This window comes from Anolis sagrei, chromosome 3 (genome assembly GCF_037176765.1).
Source record: "Anolis sagrei isolate rAnoSag1 chromosome 3, rAnoSag1.mat, whole genome shotgun sequence".
Classification (NCBI taxonomy): domain Eukaryota; kingdom Metazoa; phylum Chordata; class Lepidosauria; order Squamata; family Dactyloidae; genus Anolis; species Anolis sagrei.
Window position 1 is genome coordinate 255,519,662 of NC_090023.1, and position 19,935 is coordinate 255,539,596.

Here is a 19,935-nt window from a genome sequence, read left to right on the forward strand (position 1 = left end):
GCATCCCCTTGCCTGGGCCCTGAGATCTTCAGGATAGGTGAAATATGGCCAGAGGAATTGTGTGTGGAGAAAAGATTACCCAAACTTTCTCCATACCTCCTGTACTTTTTAAGGGATATATAACCTTTGCTGTGCCATTTTATATACGTCTATTTAGCACCTAATCCTAACATTAGGACATTCAATGAGACTGATGCCGCATCCAGACAGGACTGAAATATGCACCAAAGTGGGTTTAAGAAACCTGCTTAGGTGTGTGTTTAATTCCCCACAGTACCCCCAAAACCTGCGCTTTCCTGGAGGGGTGACTAGATGCCCACCCAGTACTTTCTGGGAGGACACCCAGACACCAAAAAAAAAAAGCCCCCAAAAGAAAGTCCATAAAAACTTAAAGAACTTACCCGACCACCATTAAAGTACTTCTGGAGGCCTCCTGGCACATAGAAATGATGCACCAGAAAACCCGGGGGGGGGGGGTGAGAAACAATTTTCCTCCTCATCCCCCTCTTCGCGTATAATTTCTATCTGCCAGGAGGACTCCAGAAGAACTTCTGTGGTGACCGGGTAAGTTCTTTTAATTTTTATGGGCTTATTTTGGGGGTTTTGTGGAGGGGGTTGGTATCCTCTAGGTTTTCTGGGCTCATTGAGCCTGAAAAAACAGAGATGGTTGTGTAGATTGTGCCCGAGATCATATGACATGGTTTCCAGGCCCAATCTATTGCTCTATGCACTAGGACATAAAGCAACAGATTTAAATTGCAGAAAAAGATATTCCACCTAAACATTAGGAAGCACTTTCTGATAGAAAGAGCTGTTCAGCAATGGGATATGGTGTCGCCTTCTCTGATTTTTTCTAAACAGAGGCTGGATGGCCACATGTCTGGAGTGTTTTGTTTGTGTGTTCCTGTATAGCAGGGTATTAGAATGGATGATCCTTGTGGTCTCTTCCAACTCTGTGGTTCCATGAGTGGGGTCTGCAGCAAAAGTCTTCTGTAACTTTGTTTGGTGATGGTGTGAACAGGTATTTTTTGGTTTGGTTTTTTTTTTTTTTTGCTGCTTCCCTGTTACTACATTGCATCACTGCAAAACATTCATTATGTCTATGAAACACTATGTTGGTATAAGATGTCAGCTGTATCTCAGCCATTGTGTTGCTCTTACTAAATTTCACATGAAAAAAAAGAGCAATTGGGCATAGGGAATGATGAAATTCATAGCAATCCCTTGTTCCGTATCATGTTCACCTTTTCCAGAACAGGGTGCCAGAAACAACTGGGTACAGAATTGAACTCCTGCCCACATGACACCCAAAGCTAAAAGGTATGACAGACCCTGCTGACTACTACACTGTGTCTAGTCATGGTAATCCTCTCCTTCTATGGATCCTATATAAATTCTACCAACATTCCTCAAATATATGGTCTTTGAAAACTGATGTTAAAATCCAGAGAAGCAGTTTTTCCCACCCAAACAATTTTTCTCTTATAAAATTCTTTTCCCCACCCACAAACCATTTTCTTTTTCTTTTTGAATTTACAAGCACAACTGCCTAAAAGAGATTTATTTTTTCCATCAGCAAAGATATACCCCGAGTGTCAGTTTTATGGGTGGTTTAAAGAAATAAAATGAAATCCTTATTTAATTTTATTATGAAGTATTTGAAAAGCCTAAACCCGGAGGATATTTGAGGGAGTTAACATCAATCTATTCTTTAACATCAATTGACGCTTTGTCTCTCTAGAAGCTATCTACTCCTCTAACAGCATTTTCATCAAGTAAGGCTTAAGTTAACTGCAAAAGTAACTTGAGACTGTTAATATTCTGGCCATTTTTAAAAGTAAACTTTTTACGTCATATATATGGCATTATAAATAGTATAGGATGAAAATAGAATAATACAGCTGGAATGTATATCTGTCTATCTATATATCTTCTCTTATAATACTGTTGGAAGAGTGAAATGGAATAATTTAAAATTAATTTCATAGCTCCTGAAAAGGATGAAATTAAGAAGGAATTAGGCCTGCCCCATTTATGACAAACAAGTGATATATTTTTTTGTGGTGCACCTTTTTGAGTACTGGTCGTCTTTTAATGAGACTGACGAAAAAGCATAGCTACTTGAAATTTGTACAGATAACTAATTTTGAGGAAATTAAACGGATACGTGCAGAAAGGTTTTTCCATTTTTTTTTCCAAAGTCAGCCTTGATTCTTTTGGTTCAGTTGTTGTGAAAATGCCATATCTAATAGATGTGGTCATGGTTTCTTTAAAAAAAAACTGCAGACATTAAGAATGCTAAACTCAAAGTCCAGGATAAAACTTATGAATGACATTTTGCTACAAGTGAGTAACTGTGTTGTATTCACTAACACTACATAGCCATGATTGTAGCACTATTGCCAAGATCATAAATGCCCTCCCAAACCTACTTTTCAGGCAGCAGCCACATTGAGAAATGAGAGTATGTTTAGCTGGCAATTCGGGTACAGGCAGATGACGTTTCAGCTACTCCTCTTACTAATGATCAAGGCTTTGAAAATCAAAAGGCAGACATATGTTGAAATTCCTTATTACAGACTCACTTGCAGATACCAGGGATTATTATCCTATGCCCCAATTACCATCTGAATGTCTGGATGGACCCCTTCTCACATGTGACTGCTACCATGTTGTGTGTGTGTGTGTGTGGGGGGGGGGATCAGGCCAGGAGATGGTGCTTTCAACCTCATCAGATGGGCTACTTTGCTCATCATACACCACTTTTTCTCCTCTTTCAATTACATGATGCATGTGTACTTCCGATTGGGGTCCATGATGAAAGTGTCAAGGAAGCAGCACATGCCGCCGCCACCATGGCAACATAGGAGACTTCCAGTGTTAACTTCAGAACAATGTAAGCTGGATGGCCCCTCGCCCTCTGACAGGATCCCATATATTTGCCCATGAAACTGCATTATATGGCAGTATAGATGGGGACTGAGGTACTCATTTAACTGTCTGTAATATACAAAGTTATCTTACAGCACCTTGGGGAATGAGAGAAAGAAGATGGTAGTATATCCTTTTGTAGACTTAAGTCTACTTTAAGTCTCTTTTCTATGAACGCTTATGCTACCAACTTCTTTTGCTAGTTTGACTCAAAGGGATTCAAGATACCTTTGTATACTGATCCAAACTAACAGAGTCATGTCTTTGAATTCTACCTTCATAAGTAGGCAATGTAGAATGCAGGCTCTGGTCTATAGCTGACTATTCAAATTGTGTGGAGATGGAATAATTTGCTTTACCCTCTTGCATTGATTGTTGCACAATTTATATGAAACTGATGTAAATAATAGTTAAGTCTTGAGACCAAAATATCAGAAGGGAGGGAACAAAAGTGCTGTGAACTAAGGAGCTGTGACAAATAGGGGGGAAATGCACACATTAAGAACTCTCTTTTTTCAGTTCAGTTGTCCCAAATACAATAGGACAGAAAGTACAAAAGGATGGGGTGCACACTATGTGACCACAGAGAAAAGGAAGTGAAAAGAAAAAATAGCATGTATAAAGAATGGAAGAAAGGATGAATCACCAAGAAAGAAGACAGATGCGTATCCCAAACTTGTAGGAAGAATGTAAGGAAAGCTAAAGATCAAAATGAGCTGAGACTAGCTAAGGAAGCAAGAAGCATCCAGAATAGTTTTCAAATATGTTTGACTCAGAAGAGTGACAAAGAAAATGGTGGGACTGCTGGTAAAATGCTAACATCAACGGCAGAACTCTTCAATGCCTAGTTTGCTTCAGTATCTCCCCCCCTCCTGCCCCCAAAAGAGAACTCTCTGAGAACAGTGAGTCAGGAATCATCTACTTAGCATAAATCTACAGGGCCAAACAAACTGCATCCTAGAGTTTTGAAGAAATGTGAAGACATACAGACCGTTTGTTCTCATTTTTGAGAAATTTTGGAGAATGGGTGAGGTATCAGAGAACTGAAGACAAGAATGTGTCCCTCTTCAGCCCCTTCCACACAGTTGTATAAAATCCACATTGAACTGGATTATATGGCAGTGTGGACTCAGATAATCCAGTTCAAATCAGATATTGTGGATTATCTGCTTTAATAGTCTCAGTTATATGGCTGTGCAGAAAGGCCCTTAGTTATCTTAACTTGCATTACTTGAAGCTTAGTTTGTTTGTCAAGGGAGGTAATGGTCCCCCTATATTCTGTGCTGCTCAGGCCTCATCTGGAATCCTGTATTCAGTCCTGGCTGTCTCATTTTAAGTAGGATGTAGAGTTGGAGCAAGTTCTGAGAACGGCTGTGAAGATTATAAGAAATATGCAGAACTGAATCAAATGAGAAGTTCACGTTGCTGGGCAAATTCAGCATGGTGAAGAGAAAATTCTGGAGTGACACCATCTCACTCTGACTACTTTGAGGGCTGTAACAAAGACAGTTGGTTTATTTGAAATACAGGTTTGTTCTCTGCCACCTCAGAAGTGGGGCTAGGTCTAATGGTTTTATTACAGGAGAGTATAGTTTGATTTAACATTAGAAGGAATTTTTGACTGCGCAAAATGTTTGGCAATACAACCAATTACTTAGAGGACTCCTTCTCTGAATGTCTTCCAAAAGAGGTTAGACAGCTAACTGCTGTGCATGCTCTTACTGGAGATTCTCCATTGAGCAGGGGGTTGGAGCTGATGGCCCATAGGAAGCTTTCCAGCCCTAGGATTTGATGATTCCTATCACAGTGAATTATTTTAACAGGGGTCTGCATTTATTGTTGTTTCGGAGAAGGAATATTGAAGTAAAATGTCACAAAACTCCCCCAAAGGTTTCAAACTTTTTATAGCTTGAATTTGTATTCCTAATAGAGTAAATCCAACTGAACTTTCCATTTGTTTGAGACAACTTTGTTTTTCAAGTCAGGGTATGAACTAAATCTTGTAATTGGTGCATATTTGTATATGCTAGATTTAGAATAGTAACCAATTATATTACCTATGTACCTGGTAATACACACAATCATTATATGAAAGTGGTTTTGCATTGTATATGTTGTACTTGTGATTTCCCAGCTTGGAATGTTAGCCAAAATTGGTTGGCACCTGTGTTCAGACAAGCACAATATGGTTCTCTGAACTGCAGTCCCACTTTTACTTTCAAAACAATCAAAATCCATTTCTGAAGAGATGGATTTGGCTAAAAATTATAGAATCATAGAGTTGGAAGGGACCACAAGGGCCATCCAGTCCAACCTGCTGCGTTCCCAATTAAATCATTTCTGACAGGTGGTCAAAGGAGGAGATTCCACCATACTCTAAGGCACCATATTCCACTATTGAAGAGCTCTTACTATCGGGAAGTTCTTCCTAATGTAAAGATGGGATCACTTTTCTTGCAATTTGATAAATTCCATTCTTACAAAACCCCATACGGTTTGGTAATTTGGACACCGAATGTGGATACTCAAAATCTAATCTGAGTCTATTTTCCCAGAAAGTGAGTTTTGGGAAGAATCCACATGAATAAATATGAATTGACCACATTCAAGAGTTCAGTGTTATTAGTATTTAACAAGAGCTTACCTCCTTTCATATATTTTGCAACATTTATTTTACTAAGGTGGCAGCAGCTTATAACACAGACAGTTGTTATGTGTTCAAAATGTTCAAGAATCCAGAAAACAGCTGTACCCCTGGTTTAAAAAATACATGGCACGCCATTTGTGGGGCAGAACCATGCATCTTTCCAGATAACTTGGCAGCTGGTTTGCTGTCTCACCAGCATTTCTCATCTGTATATGAAACAGATGCTAAGACAGCCATGTGTTGTGGTAGATTAACCCCATTTCTCCTCCACTCTGTTCCTTCATGCCTACTGAGACACATAGTCCCCATCTGTTAATACTTTAGTACCAATCCTCTAGGGAATCTAAAAGAGCTCCTTGGAAACTGTAAAAGAATAGCCAAAGTTATAGGAGTCAATCTATAGATGTAAGATTGTATTAATGTTGTTCTTGTATGGAAGAATGAGTCCTTTCCAAAGTTTTCTCCTGCTGATAACAAAGGTTTTTGCGCATCTTCTCGGTTTTTTTTCCCTACTAGCAATTTATGTAAACAATAGTAATAAAAATAGTATTTTTGTGAAAATGTCATAATAAAAGGAAAATATATAACAAGATTACCTTGCTACCCATTCAATGCTTTCTTGGTGGCTCCTCCTCGGCTATTGCATTTTCCACCATAGGAGGCAAGGCTGCCCCTACCCACTATCCTTTAATGGATAACATTTAAACTAGGTTAACCTGTCAGAGAAAATAACTTGTAAGCAATAACTATTTGTTGTCAGACATCTGGTGGGACCATACTTGTACTAGCACCATAGATCCTAAGGGCCTCCCCAAATTCTTTGGCTGCACACCTCAGCCAGTCTTAAGTGGAAGGTCATCTTGAGAGTGCATCCTCCCAAACCTTAGAGATTTTAAGAGTGAGACACCCTCATTCAGCCTCAAAGGGACCCACCATTCACACTCCCCTGAGCCACAGAACCTAGAGGGATTGTAAAGGGAATGAACCCTTCCTGGTTTCAACCTGGATATGGAAACCTCTTTTGTGCCATCAAAATGGACAGGCACCTGCCTAATCCCTTTTACTCACCACGCCATTGAGACCTCTCCATTCCCACCATTCAGTTATAACTGTGCTTCCAGATGACTTCCATGGGCCTGCTTTTCTGCCCAAAAGACCAAAATGTAACCACAGATGATGACTCTGCATCATGCTGTATTGGATCTGCAAACTAAGTGAACAAAAAGTTAAACACTAAAGCATAGCTCGGTGGGAACACTAAAGCATAGCTGGGAAAGATCAAACATACCAGCGAAAAGCTGAAGAGTACCACCTCCCAATGCATTGTATCTCCTGAGCATTGAAGTCCATGGCTGATGCCGTGGAGGCCATCCTGATTCTAAAAGAATGTGCACTAAAATTGGCCTTGTTCAATCCCAGCCTTTGCAAAGCTTTAGAAGTACTTTGTAAAAGGGAGGAAATCTGTATGCCTAAACAATATCCCCAGTTTGTTACCCCTAACATTCACAAAATGTTTCAGTGACATAACTGGGCACAGGTCATTCTTTGAAGAGGTTTGCAACGCTAACTTGCATCCCCTACCTTTTTTATCCATTTTAGAGTACATTATGTACAAGCTTCTCCAATAGGTATACAGTTCCAAGTCCCTCATTTCTAATGTCCCGACTGACCCATCTCTGCATGATTTAACCACAAACTTGCTTGTCCTCAGGGCTCAAAAGAAAGGCAGTCAAAACAGTTACATGAAAAAAACGACTTCAAAGGGGTAATAACCTATGGCCAGACATGGGCCAGACCCTGCAGGGGGATGCTGCTGCCTTCCTACGGAAGGCGTCATCATAAGCGGGCCATGCTGGCCCCACATAGTCATCATAAATGCTCTGAATAATGTCCAGATATTTGGTCAAGGCATATGCCTCCCAAGTTGGACTTTAACTATATATATGGTAAACTCTGAAAGCCAGTGCACCATATCCTGGCCAATCTTCCTTCTCTTCACATTATCCAGTTCCCTGTCATCCAGCTTTTCCCAGTTGGTTTTCTCAACTTCCCTGTAAAGCAGTGAAAAAAAATTCACGGACTCTCCTCTCCATATCTTATCAATGGTGTTTAAAGTAATGTGATCCCTAAGTTCCATATTCAAATCCACCAGAGGAATAGGCTGCCCCTGCACATTGTTGGGTCCCCATGTCCTGCATCATTTCTTGAGGTTGGGCAATCACCAGCTGAAAAGCTTGTGTGTTCATATCTGACCCCCCCCCCCCCCAGCGAAGGAACTACAGAATTTACACAGCAAGAGCAACCTGGGCATGAATTTGGAGAGCTGGCAGCACTACCTGTGGTGGGTTGCTTAACTCCTAATTGACTGTGAGTACATAAGTTCAGCATAGCCCTGGAAGCCCTTCCTCACAGCCCAGGAAGGTCTTGCCCCATGGCCATGTTGTGAATTAACATTACAACCACACTGATTAACTTGCTGCACCATGTTGAGAGCCTTGTCCTGACTTACCTGTTGCACAACTTTTGCCTGAACAGGTGGCCAGTCTGTAGAATACTGACAACCATGACATCTTGACTTATTTGGTTGTCAGTGCTCAGCTGAGCCTCTTGACTGAACTGCTGAAACCCCAAACCCATAATGTTACTGTTTGCCTTCTCACCAGCTGCCATTTAGACCTCCTGGACTTCTTGTTGCCCACTGTGTCCAGGCAGAGTTTGACCATCTCAATGGCACTAACAAGTCATGTGCTAAGGCCTCCAAATGGCCACTGGGTTAATACTGCTAAGTGATCAAAACAACTATCCAACTGTTATAAGGCTTTCACTGATCTTGTGCTTAGGCTTCAAATTGACTTCCAGAGCACCAGAGCACCCCTTCAGCAGCAATCCTCCTCCACCACTGCAATCCCCATGAAGGGACAGAAGGGCCAAACACTGCTTCTTTTCCTTCATGGGTATTGCAGTGGTAGGGTCTGGGAAGTCTCAAGGGTCCACAGGTCATACTTTGTTCACTCTAGTGTAGTCACTAAAAGTATATTCTCTACTAAATTTCTCCTTCAGTATTAGAACTTGTTAAGAACCTTCCGGATATTTTTTTCTCTGCCATTCTTTACTTCTGTCTAAATATGCTTTCAACTAAAATGTCAGACCATTCCTATAACCAAAGTTAAGCAGTAATTCTCAGCTTTATATTTTTAGAGAGCCATTTATATTCTTATACTTAGTCCAATAAAACTTGAACTAAGCAGTTAAGCATTGAGATACAAGTACTATTGATCCTGTGCTCCAGTGTCATGAATATATCAATATTGCTTACATGAGGGATGATGCTATTTAATAAAAATACTGCTCAGCACTACATAATTACATTATAAAATTTTAAATATCCCATGTTGATATTGGTAATTCATTTTCTAGATTATAAAATACTTTATCTTGTTACTTGTAAGCAGTACTTTTTTAAAACCAAAGATAAGAAACAAGGCTGAACGTTTGTTGAGCAAGTTTATGCTTATAATTTTAACTCTTGAAAAGCAGAACAATCATATAATTTATATCCTGTTATATCATTCCTTCAAAGCAGTTATGTGTTTCATAAAATTGTGCACACAAAATAGAAGTACGATTTTGTATTTACTCAAGAGTAAACCCTGTTAAATTCAATGGGATTGACCTCTGAGTAGATAGGATTGCTTGTTAAATCTGCAAAAGACCATCCTTCTGAAGATCTTTACATTCCTTACCTACACAGCACAGGAAGGGTAGGAATGCAGGTCCATCTCCACCTTTGAGACTGATGTATTTCAGCATCAGCCCCCACAAATATCCATCTACTTCTTCCACTGAAAGCATCATCAGTGAAAATCTGGGGGTGGGGGGGAATGGGTGACTTCTATAGATCTTGGTGCTAATTAGTCAGAAACATGTTGCTATATTCCAATGTACAGCAGGCCCTTGGAATCTACCAGTGTTTGGTTCCAGGACAGACACCCCTTTTGTGAATATAAAAAAACCATTGTATGTTTGACTCCCATTCTATACAATGTTGTAGTAAAATGGTGTCATCTATATAAAATGCCAAAATTAAGCTTACTTTCTTGGATAAAAAAAATGTTTAAGCTATGGATGGGAGAATCCATGGATTCATAATCCATGGATATCGAGGCCTGATTGTATGCTTAAACAGATCTTTTAAAATGCTCCTATGTATATTTCATGGCCCAAGACCCAATCTTACTGGAGGGCCATAGGTTGTGTACGCCTGATAAAAAGATCTACTGTTGCCAGTCTGCTAGGAGAACTGCTCTTCTGGCTGAGATCTATTGATACAGCCTCATTCATAGATAGAATCATAGAGTAGGAAGAGACCTCATGGGCCATCCAGTCAAACCACCTGCCAAGAAGCAGGAATATTGCATTCAAATCACCCCTGACAGATGGCCATCCAACCTCTGTTTAAAAGCTTCCAAACAAGGAGCTTCCACCACACTCCGAGGCAAAGAGTTCCATTGCTGAACGGCTCTCACAGTCAGGAAGTTCTTCCTCATGTTCAGATGGAATCTCCTCTCTTGTAGTTTGAAGCCATTGTTCCACGTCCTAGTCTCCAAGGAAGCAGAAAACAAGCTTGCTCCCTCCTCCCTGTGACTTCATCTCACATATTTATACATGGCTATCATATCTCCTCAGCCTTCTCTTCCTCAGGCTAAACATGCCCAGCTCCTTAAGCCACTCCTCATAGGGTTTCTTCTCCAGACCATTGATCATTTTAGTCGCCCTCCTCTGGACACATTCCAGCTTGTCAATATCACTCTTGAATTGTGGTGCCCAGAATTGGACACAGTATTCCAGGTGTGGTCTGACCAAGGCGGAATAGAGGGGTAGCATTATTTCCCTAGATCTAGACAGACACTATGCTCCTATTGACGCAGGCCAAAATCCCACTGGCTTTTTTGCCACCACATCACATTGTTGGCTCATGTTTAACTTGTTGTCCATGAGGACACCAAGATCTTTTTTACACATACTGCTCTCGAGCCAGGCGTCCCCCATTCTGTATCTTTGCATTTTGTTTTTTTGCCTAAGTGGAGTATTTTGCATTTGTCACTGTTGAACTTCATTTTGTTAGTTTTGGCCCAACTCTCTAATCTGTCAAGATCATTTTGAATCCTGCTCCTGTCCTCTGGAGTATTGGCTATCCCTCCCAATTTAGTGTCATCTGCAAACTTGATGATCCTGCCTTCTAGCCCTTCATCTAAGTCATTAATAAAGATGTTGAACAGGAACCGGCCCAGGACGGAACCCTGCGGCACTCCACTCGTCACTTCTTTCCAGGATGAAGAGGAAGCATTGGTGAGCACCCTCTGGGTTCGTCCATTTAACCAATTACAGATCCACCTCACCGTAGTTTTGCCTAGCCCACATTGGACTAGTTTGTTTGTCAGAAGGTCATGGGGGATCTTGTCGAAGGCCTTACTGAAGTCCAGGTACGCTACATCCACGGCATTCCCCGCATCTACCCAGCTTGTAACTATATTCCTTCCTATTCCCGACCTCTGAAGAGGAACTCAGGGCAGCTATTAATAATGTCCAGCTTGACGTCAGTAATAGTTCCATAGATATTTAAAAGGATGTCATGTAGAAGATTGAGCAATATTGTTTATGCTGTTCCACAGACTAGAACATGGACCAATGGTTTTAAATTACAAGAAAAGAGATTTCCACCTATGGTTTAGGAAGAGCTTATTTACTCTTAACCAAGTTTTCTACAAAGGAAAGAGATCAGATTAGTCTGGAATGTCTGTTTTTGATAAATTCATGTTGACTATTAGTGATGACCACATTTGTTTCTAAGTATTTGCAGACCACTTCCTTAACAATCTTTTCCAGAATCTTGCCTGGTATCGACGTGAGGCTGACCGGACAGTAATTGTCATCCTTTTTTCCCTTCTTGAAGATTGGGACCACATTGGCCTTCCTCCAATCTGCTGGAACTTCTCCAGTTCTCCAAGAACTCTCAAATATGATTGCCAATGGTTCCAAAATGACTTCTGCTAGTTCCTTCAATACTCTTGGGTGTAGTTGATCGGGCCCTGGGGACTTGAACTCATTTAGAGCAGTCAGATATTCCTGGATGACTTGTTTCCCAATTTGGGGTTGGATGTCCTCTAACCCCTCATTCACTCCATCTTGCTGAGGTTGAAGATGACTTTCTTTTTGTGAGAAGACTGGGGCAAAGAAGGCATTAAACAGTTCTGCCTTTTCCCTGTCCCCTGTCAGCATTGCCCTATCTTCTCCTTGAAGAGGCTCTATCACCTCCTTTTTCTTCTGACATAAGAAAAGAAGCCCTTTTGCCCCTTAACCCCTGAAATAACGAGACAGACAACAAAAGTATGGAATCAAATTGGGCAACTTTATTGAATGTTACCTATTTAACTTTACCTGAACTAAACTAAGTGTCAAGGAACTTGGTGGCAAGCTGAGGCATCGTCCCCAGCTACTGAGTGTGTGATGTCAGTGTGCCCTGGATCCCCAACCGGGCAACCTGAAGGTAAAAGTCTGGAGAAGCCTGTGTCCGCTTATTGATATCAGCTTCTCTCTTTACTGGGCCAATGGATGTCCCTTCACCCATTTGATGACTTCTAGGTGAGTGTTTGTTGTACAGTGCCCCCCACCCGTAATGGGTGCCATGTGTATACCTCCATGTCAGTGTTTCCTGAACTATTTATGCTGGCCTAGTTAACCAAACCACTCCATCTAGCCCCTAATAACAGTATAGGGTAGGCGAAAAAACCCCCCAGAACATGAGAGGCAAAAAATTCCTACCCGGCTCCAACGGGCAACCCAAATTATACTGTCAATGGGCGGGAGTGGCGGGCGAAAAGTCAAGCAAGACTGAAGGTAAGGGGCTGGCTCACGTGATAAGCCAGCCCCCGCCCCTCTTCCAGGAGGTTCTAACGGAACCTCCTAATCTCTCCATTCAGGGGGTGGGGCAAATCGCTCTCCCCACCAACTGCGTTGGTGTGGAGAGTCCCTTGCCCCTTAACCCCTGAAATAACGAGACAGACAACAAAAGTATGGAATCAAATTGGGCAACTTTATTGAATTTTACCTATTTAACTTTACCTGAACTAAACTAAGTGTCAAGGAACTTGGTGGCAAGCTGAGGCATCGTCCCCAGCTACTGAGTGTGTGATGTCAGTGTGCCCTGGATCCCCAACCGGGCAACCTGAAGGTAAAAGTCTGGAGAAGCCTGTGTCCGCTTATTGATATCAGCTTCTCTCTTTACTGGGCCAATGGATGTCCCCTCACCCATTTGATGACTTCTAGGTGAGTGTTTGTTGTACAGTGCCCCCCACCCGTAATGGGTGCCATGTGTATACCTCCATGTCAGTGTTTCCTGAACTATTTATGCCACAGATTGGGGGCAAATGTCCATTTCGCCCCCATCCCCCACCAAGCCCCTTAAAACTTCCTGAATGCCTAACTGCAAATCAGCTAAAAATTGTGCGTTACCCAAATCCGTTAAATGTACCCCATCAGAACGATAAAACTGTGCTTTGTCATGTGTGATGTCCTTATGTGGGATGTAAGACCCCCTGCCCCGTGCTAAAGCCGTGCGCATGGCCCGGTTCACACGCTTTCTGGCCTTCTCGAGCTTCCTGACATCACCACCTCCTGGCCACCGAAGGCGTGGAATGATGGCCGACCAAGCGATGTGAACCCGGGGCCATGCCTGCCAGATCTTCAAAATGTCAGCACGGGCTTGAAGATACAAGGCCCTGCCATTCAGCAGGCCAAGATCATTACCTCCGATATGGAGCACCAAAACATCAGGAGTGGGCCTGCTCCTGTCCTGGAACAACAAGGGAACCAAACCGTCCCAACGAAGGCCCCGAACACCCTTCCACTCGACCAATGCAGTGGAAGCGCAACCCAGATGCTGGCCAAAGGATGAGTTCCTGGCGTATCTCTCCGCCCAGTGGACATAGCTATGCCCACAAACAAGGATTCTCCATCTATGCGCCAGCCTGGCAGACTCTGAAAGAGAAACAACAAACTCACACAAGTACCGAGCGAACATAGCGCCTATAAGCGTCCGATTTCCACCTGCCTATTGATTTGATGGCCTCCTCATTGAAACCCAAGTGCGCTGCCGAAGATGCTGCTCCAATACGGAAGGAGTGAGTGCCAAATTTGTGAGAACCCAACCCCAGCATCTTCAGCGCCCTGTCAGTGATGGCCCAAAACTGGTATTTTGTGAGAGGGGTGGAATCCTGATGACAAAACAAATATCCTCCCGCCTGAGCCCTGACTTGAAAGAACTGTGCCATAGCCGAAACAGGGCAAAGCTCAGGGTCGCTGCATCTGTCTAATGTAACTATAGCGCCCCTGGCTTGCTGGTCCGTCTTGGACGAACGTACTAAAATTTGGAGGGTGTCATGTGTAAGTTTTATATCTGACAACACCAATGCCCGCTGAGATACATCCCTCTTTGACATGGCAAGTAACTCACTTATCCTAAGATCAGCGAAAAAGGCCGTCAAGGCCGCCGCATGGAATAACCGCTGCTCATACTCGGACTGACACACCCTGGGCCATGTTCCCTTCAATCCCTTTAAAATTGTGGGAGACAAAGGTTCCCTTTTATCATGCGATGGACCCCGTTGGCGTGCCCAACCCGCAATGATTTTATGGAGGCGGAAATCGTTTGTGGGATCCGAAAAACCCTGCGCTTTTGACCAGTAGGCCAACGCCGACAGCTGGGACTTAATAGTGTGCGGCGCTAGGCCCCTTCTGTGTGAGTACACACAGAATTGCGCCAAATGTTCGTAAGGAATCGGTACTGTAGACGGTAACTGATAAAACTGTCTAAAATCATGAAACTCCTCCACCACCCTCAGATAAGATTTCCGTGAACTTGGGGCTAAAGCCAAAGCCATACCCATTACCGCCTCGTCCCTCCAACCTGCCAAAGATGGCCTGGCATACGCTGTGGATGAACTTCGGCATTGGGCGCGAGTTGTCTGAAGCGCTCCATCTGCATACGAGATAGAGCGTCAGCCAAAGAATTGTCTACTCCCGCTATGTGAAAGGCTTTGAACAAGATGTTATGCCTCAAGCAGTGTAACGTAAATTGCCTGAGCGCCCCCATCACCCTGTTAGATTTGGAAGTCAAAGTGTTGATAACCTGAACGGTGGCGAGGTTATCGCACCAAAAATGAACAGTTGAATTGGCAAACGCCTCAACCCATACTGTAACAGCAACAAGTATGGGAAAAAATTCCAAAAACGTTAAATCCGCTGTAATCCCCTGCGTGTGCCAACTGTCCGGCCAGACTTCGGCACACCAGTGTCCCTGAAAAAACACCCCAAAACCAACTGCACCCGAAGCATCGGATGCCACTTTAAGAGCATCCTGCAACCTTAACTCCTGTCTCCAGAATGAAACCCCATTAAAACCAACTAAGAATTCCATCCAAATGGACAGGTCCTCTCTAACCGAACGAGTAACCCTAATCCTGTGATGGGGCATTTTAACTCCCGAAATGGCATTACAAAGCCTACGTAAAAAAGCTCTCCCCGGGGCAACCACCCTACAAGCAAAATTTAAATGGCCAATTAACTCCTGAAATTCTTTCAAAGTGGCCTTTCTACGGCCCAAAAACTGTTGAACCCGTTCCGTCAAGTCTGCCACTTTACAAGGGGGCAACCTGGAATATTGCTGAACCGTATCTAACTCAATCCCCAAAAAAGTCAAAACCTTTGCTGGGCCCTCCGTCTTTTCTTCCGCCAAGGGAACTCCCAACGCCTGTGCCAGCCCCTGGAATGACTCGAGTAACCTCTTACAGTCACCCGACCCGGAACGCCCCACAAAAAGGAAATCATCCAAATAATGGGTGACTCCAGACATTCCGGATTTGGTCCTAACGGCCCAATCCAAAAAGGTGCTAAATTGCTCAAAGGCCGCACAGGAAATGGAGCACCCCATGGGAAGTGCTCTGTCCATGTAGAAAAAACCCCCGAATTGAAACCCCAGCAGCTCAAAATCCGCCGGATGAACGGGAAGCAAACGAAATGCCGACTTAATGTCGCATTTAGCCAGCTCTGCCCCAAGCCCAAACCGACGAACTAGCTGCACGGCCGAATCAAACGATGCGTAATGAACAGAGCATTGCTCATTGGGAATCGCATCATTCACCGACCTGCCCTTGGGATAGGACAAGTGATGAATGAGGCGATATTCCCCCTGGGTTTTCTTAGGTACTATCCCCAAAGGTGATACCCGCAACATCGGCGTTGGTGGCTCCATAAATGGGCCCAAAACTCTCCCTTCTAAAACTTCCTTATCTATTTTACGCTGAACTAACTCCTCCATCCCAATAACAGATTTCAAATTTGGGGATAAAGTTTGAAACCGGGGACCTAACGCCGGAATACGAAAACCCTCCGAAAAGCCTTCCCATAGGTATTTGGCCGACCCCCTATTTGGGTACTTATCTAACCAAACCTTCAACTGATCTAACTTAACTGGGCTGGGGCCCTTTTGGAACTGGGGCCTGTCCTGAGGGCTTTTTAACAAATTGGGTGTCCCTAGGATTCCCTCTCGCAGCTCTCCCTTTAGGGCAATTTCTAGACGGGTGCGTGCCATAACAGATTGCACACGAGTGGGCATATCGGCATCCCCTACGTGAACAGGCTCCCTGAGCAACAAATTCCCAACATAGAGGCTTTTGTCGCTGAGACTGCTGCTGGGGAGCCCCCTGCCGAAAGGGCAGCCCTGCCTTATTCTGAATAGTGTGCCCACTATCTGCCTTCAAAGCAGAAGAAGCCCTAGATGGGTTCATCACCTCAATCCAAATTTGATCATCAATTAAATCCCAACGCTTGTCAGGATGGGAAGCCGCCTCGGTTCTAAACCGCCTATCATATTCCAGCCAAGCGTTAGGAGGGCCACTGACGTAAGCTTTATTAATGATATTCTGATACTGCCACAAAGCCGTAGCCCTTTCCGGGGCAGCATCAGAAAGCAGATTGGCATACATTGTGAAACAAGGGAGCCAATTCTCCCAATTCTGCTCAACCTTGCGCTTCTTGATCTTCTCCTTACTGTCCTCATCTAACTCCTCCTTCTCTTTCTTATCCATATCCCGAAAGTATAAAGAAAAGATATCCACATATTCATTTCTTAATATCTTTTCCATTGTTTTTGATGCCAAATGGGAACCCAAACCCGAAAGGCTAACAGTAGGTGTCGCCTGTGGAGGCCATTTTGCAGTCCCCCAAATTTGTTTGCTTCCCCCGTTCTGGCCGCCTCCAAGGTGACAGTAACTGGCTTAAGCACCTGAGTGTTGGCATCATCCTTATTTTCACCTATCTTGGGGTCCAAACCACCCTCAGACGGAATCCCAACTGCAACATGTGACTGCGTTCCCACCACCGATTGAGCCCGCCCCTGGCCCCATGGCCAAGTGAGTGAGGCAGAAGTGGATGCTGATGTGAGTGTGGCACATGCTGATGTGAGTGTGGTGGAAGTACCTGCTGGGACAGCCGTCACCAACTGCTCGCGCCCTGCTACATCGACAGCAGCAACACTCGACCCGACCGACTGAGTGGACCCGGCCACAGCACTGGACGTGGAGGCCAATGCCGTGGGCTGACTGGGTCCGGCCACAGCAGCCGCTGAGGAGCCAGACGAAGCCTGCACAGACGGATGACCTTCGGGGCTGGTGATGTTCTGCACAGCCGAAGACTCCAAAGAAGAGCCCCCTGCAGCCCCCGAAACCGCCAGTTGTTCAGGAAGCCGGACCACCCTTTCCGCCTCCGCGGCTGAGGTCGATTCTATAATAGAAACCCGGGACAACAGAGATTTGAACAACTGTTTCTTACTAGCCCGGCGAGTGGGGCCTGAACCAGCCCCACCCAAACCAACCCCCCTATTTTGTTCTATTTGGTTGACACGCTGAAGAAGGGCTTCCAAGTCTTCCATAGACACCCCATCTTCATCCGACGACGACCCATCCGGACGTAAAGGGCGCTTGTGACCCGTCTTCTCCGCGGGACCCTTCCCCTTAGGGCCCCCCCTGTTCTTCTTTGATGGCATCCTATAAAATAAGAAGGGGGGTAAAATGCCAATGAGAGCCCGCTCCACACACCAAGCGCTAACGCCCCCATGGCAACACCCCTCTCGTGATGCGAAAGTGCCCCTCAGCACCCCCTAACATAGAATCAAAGAGTTGGAAGAGACACACTATACCCTTCCTCCTCGACCCAGGAAAGTTCATTAACCAAAGCATCAAAGTTCTGTCCCAAGCTGCTTTTGTTATTTCAAATTCACCCTGTGGTTAACAATGTATGTTGAAAAAAAGGGGGGGGCATCTTAACAGCACAGCTTAAGAGAATAAGTGGGCAAAACAAAACATGAATGTGCCAGCACCCCATCCTGCTTACAGGATAATAGAATCATAGAATCAAATGGTTGGAAAATGCACAAGTGCCTGCCCCCATCCTGCCTACAGGATAATAGAAGCATAGAATCCAAAAGTTGTAAAAGGCACCTGTGCCATCACCCCATCCTGCCTACTGGATAATAGAATCATAGAATCAAAGGGTTGGAAAAAGCACATGTGCCAGCACCCCAACCTGCTTGCAGGATAATAAAATCATAGAATCAAAGAGTTGAAAAAAGGCACATGTACCTGCACCCCATCCTGCACTTTGAGCAGCTAACCTAACTACAATATGTTAAAAAACATGGCTACAATATGTTAAAACATGGCAAGCCAGAGTGTGCCTTTGCTTCTCCAATCTAGGAGTGCATACTGGTTCTAAAGTCCACCCGCAGTTTAAAGCCTGCCGCCACAGGCTCCCAGCAGCAGCACATTCATTTATTCTCCTTTCATGTGCGTGTGGTGGTGTAAGATCCCCCTGTTAGTTCCCCTGTGGTGAACGAGAGGGGGGGGGGTTTAGACCCGGCTCAATATTGCCCACAACATTCCCATTTAAACCCCCCAGGCGCCAACGCACTCAAAAACCAGGCAAAGGCCTTCTACCCTGCCTGGCCCGGCGCGAACTGTGTCATTAATAGAATAAGATGGCGCCCATGACCCCAAACGCTGCCGAAAACGGCGGGAAACAAAATGGCGGCAACTGCCGAAAACGGCCGAAAAAACAAAATGGCGGCGACTGCCGAAAAACAAGGTCCAACATGGCGCCAGCAACAAAAGGAACGCGCCCATCCCTCGAGCGCTCTGCGCCACCCCGAACTTCGGCTAAGGGCCGCTGAACGAGGCCGAGCCGTTCTCAAAGCGCGGCCCGACCGGCGGTCCCACCGCGCGCCGCCTCCAAAGCTCCGGACGCCTCAATCGCGCGTCCCTGAGGCGCGCCTTCGCCATCCCGCTCCGAGCAGCCCCGATCCAAGGCTGCAGCCGGAACGGACGCCTTTGGAGCGTCCCGAACACGAGCCTGAAGCCCCTTTTTTCCAAACGCCGTGGAAGGAGGAATAGACCCCCTCCTTCCCGAAGTGCTCCACACCGACCTGGAGCACAGCTAGAAGACGTCTTGCCTCTTCGAAAAGTCAAGCAAGACTGAAGGTAAGGGGCTGGCTCACGTGATAAGCCAGCCCCCGCCCCTCTTCCAGGAGGTTCTAACGGAACCTCCTAATCTCTCCATTCAGGGGGTGGGGCAAATCGCTCTCCCCACCAACTGCGTTGGTGTGGAGAGTCCCTTATTGTTTTTAATGACCCTGGCAAGCCTGAGCTCATTTTGTGCTTTAGCCTTGCGGACCTTTTCCCTACTGGAGTTGACTATTTGTTTAAATTCTTCTTTGGTGATTTCTCCCTTTTTCCACTTCTTGTGCATGTCTCTTTTGTGTCTTATCACAGTTAGAAGTTCTTTGGACATCCATTCTGGCTTCTTTGCACTTGCCCTATTTTTTCCTCTTTGTTGGCATTGTTTGCAATAGTGCCTTGAGTATTTTACCCTTGAGAAACTCCCATCCATCCATACCTCCCTTGTCTTTTTGTATCTGTGTCCACAGAATGCTGCTCAGTGTTTCCTTCATTTTTCGGAAATCAGCTCTCCTAAAGTCCAAAATGCGGGTTTGACTTGTCTTAGTTTCGGCCTTCCTTTGTACCTCAAATTGCAGGAGTACATGGTCACTTGCTCCTAAGGATCCGACCACTTCAACCGCATTGATCAGGTCCTCCGCATTTGTTATGATGAGATCAAGATTAGCCGACCTCCTTGTTGTCTCTTCTACCTTCTGGACCATGAAACTGTCTGCAAGGCAAGCGAGGAATTTGTTGGACTTTGTTGGCATAAAGATGTCCAGAAAGAAGATAGCTGAGCTACTACAAAAC

At 44.6% G+C, this 19,935-nt stretch overlaps 2 protein-coding genes across 4 annotated transcripts in view; one reads left to right on the top strand and one right to left on the bottom strand.

Annotated features, from left to right (window-relative positions):
* NAALADL2 (N-acetylated alpha-linked acidic dipeptidase like 2) overlaps positions 1 to 19,935 on the top strand; it is a 972,343-nt gene that overhangs the window by 766,742 nt on the left and 185,666 nt on the right. The window lies entirely within an intron of this gene.
* LOC137096519 (uncharacterized) lies at positions 11,951 to 17,680 on the bottom strand. Its single transcript, XM_067466049.1, has 2 exons — positions 17,114 to 17,680; positions 11,951 to 13,615 (listed from the first exon to the last, which is right to left on the bottom strand). The coding sequence occupies exons 1-2, from the start codon at positions 17,676 to 17,678 to the stop codon at positions 12,984 to 12,986; spliced, it is 1,197 nt and encodes a 398-aa protein (XP_067322150.1). The 5' UTR covers positions 17,679 to 17,680; the 3' UTR covers positions 11,951 to 12,983.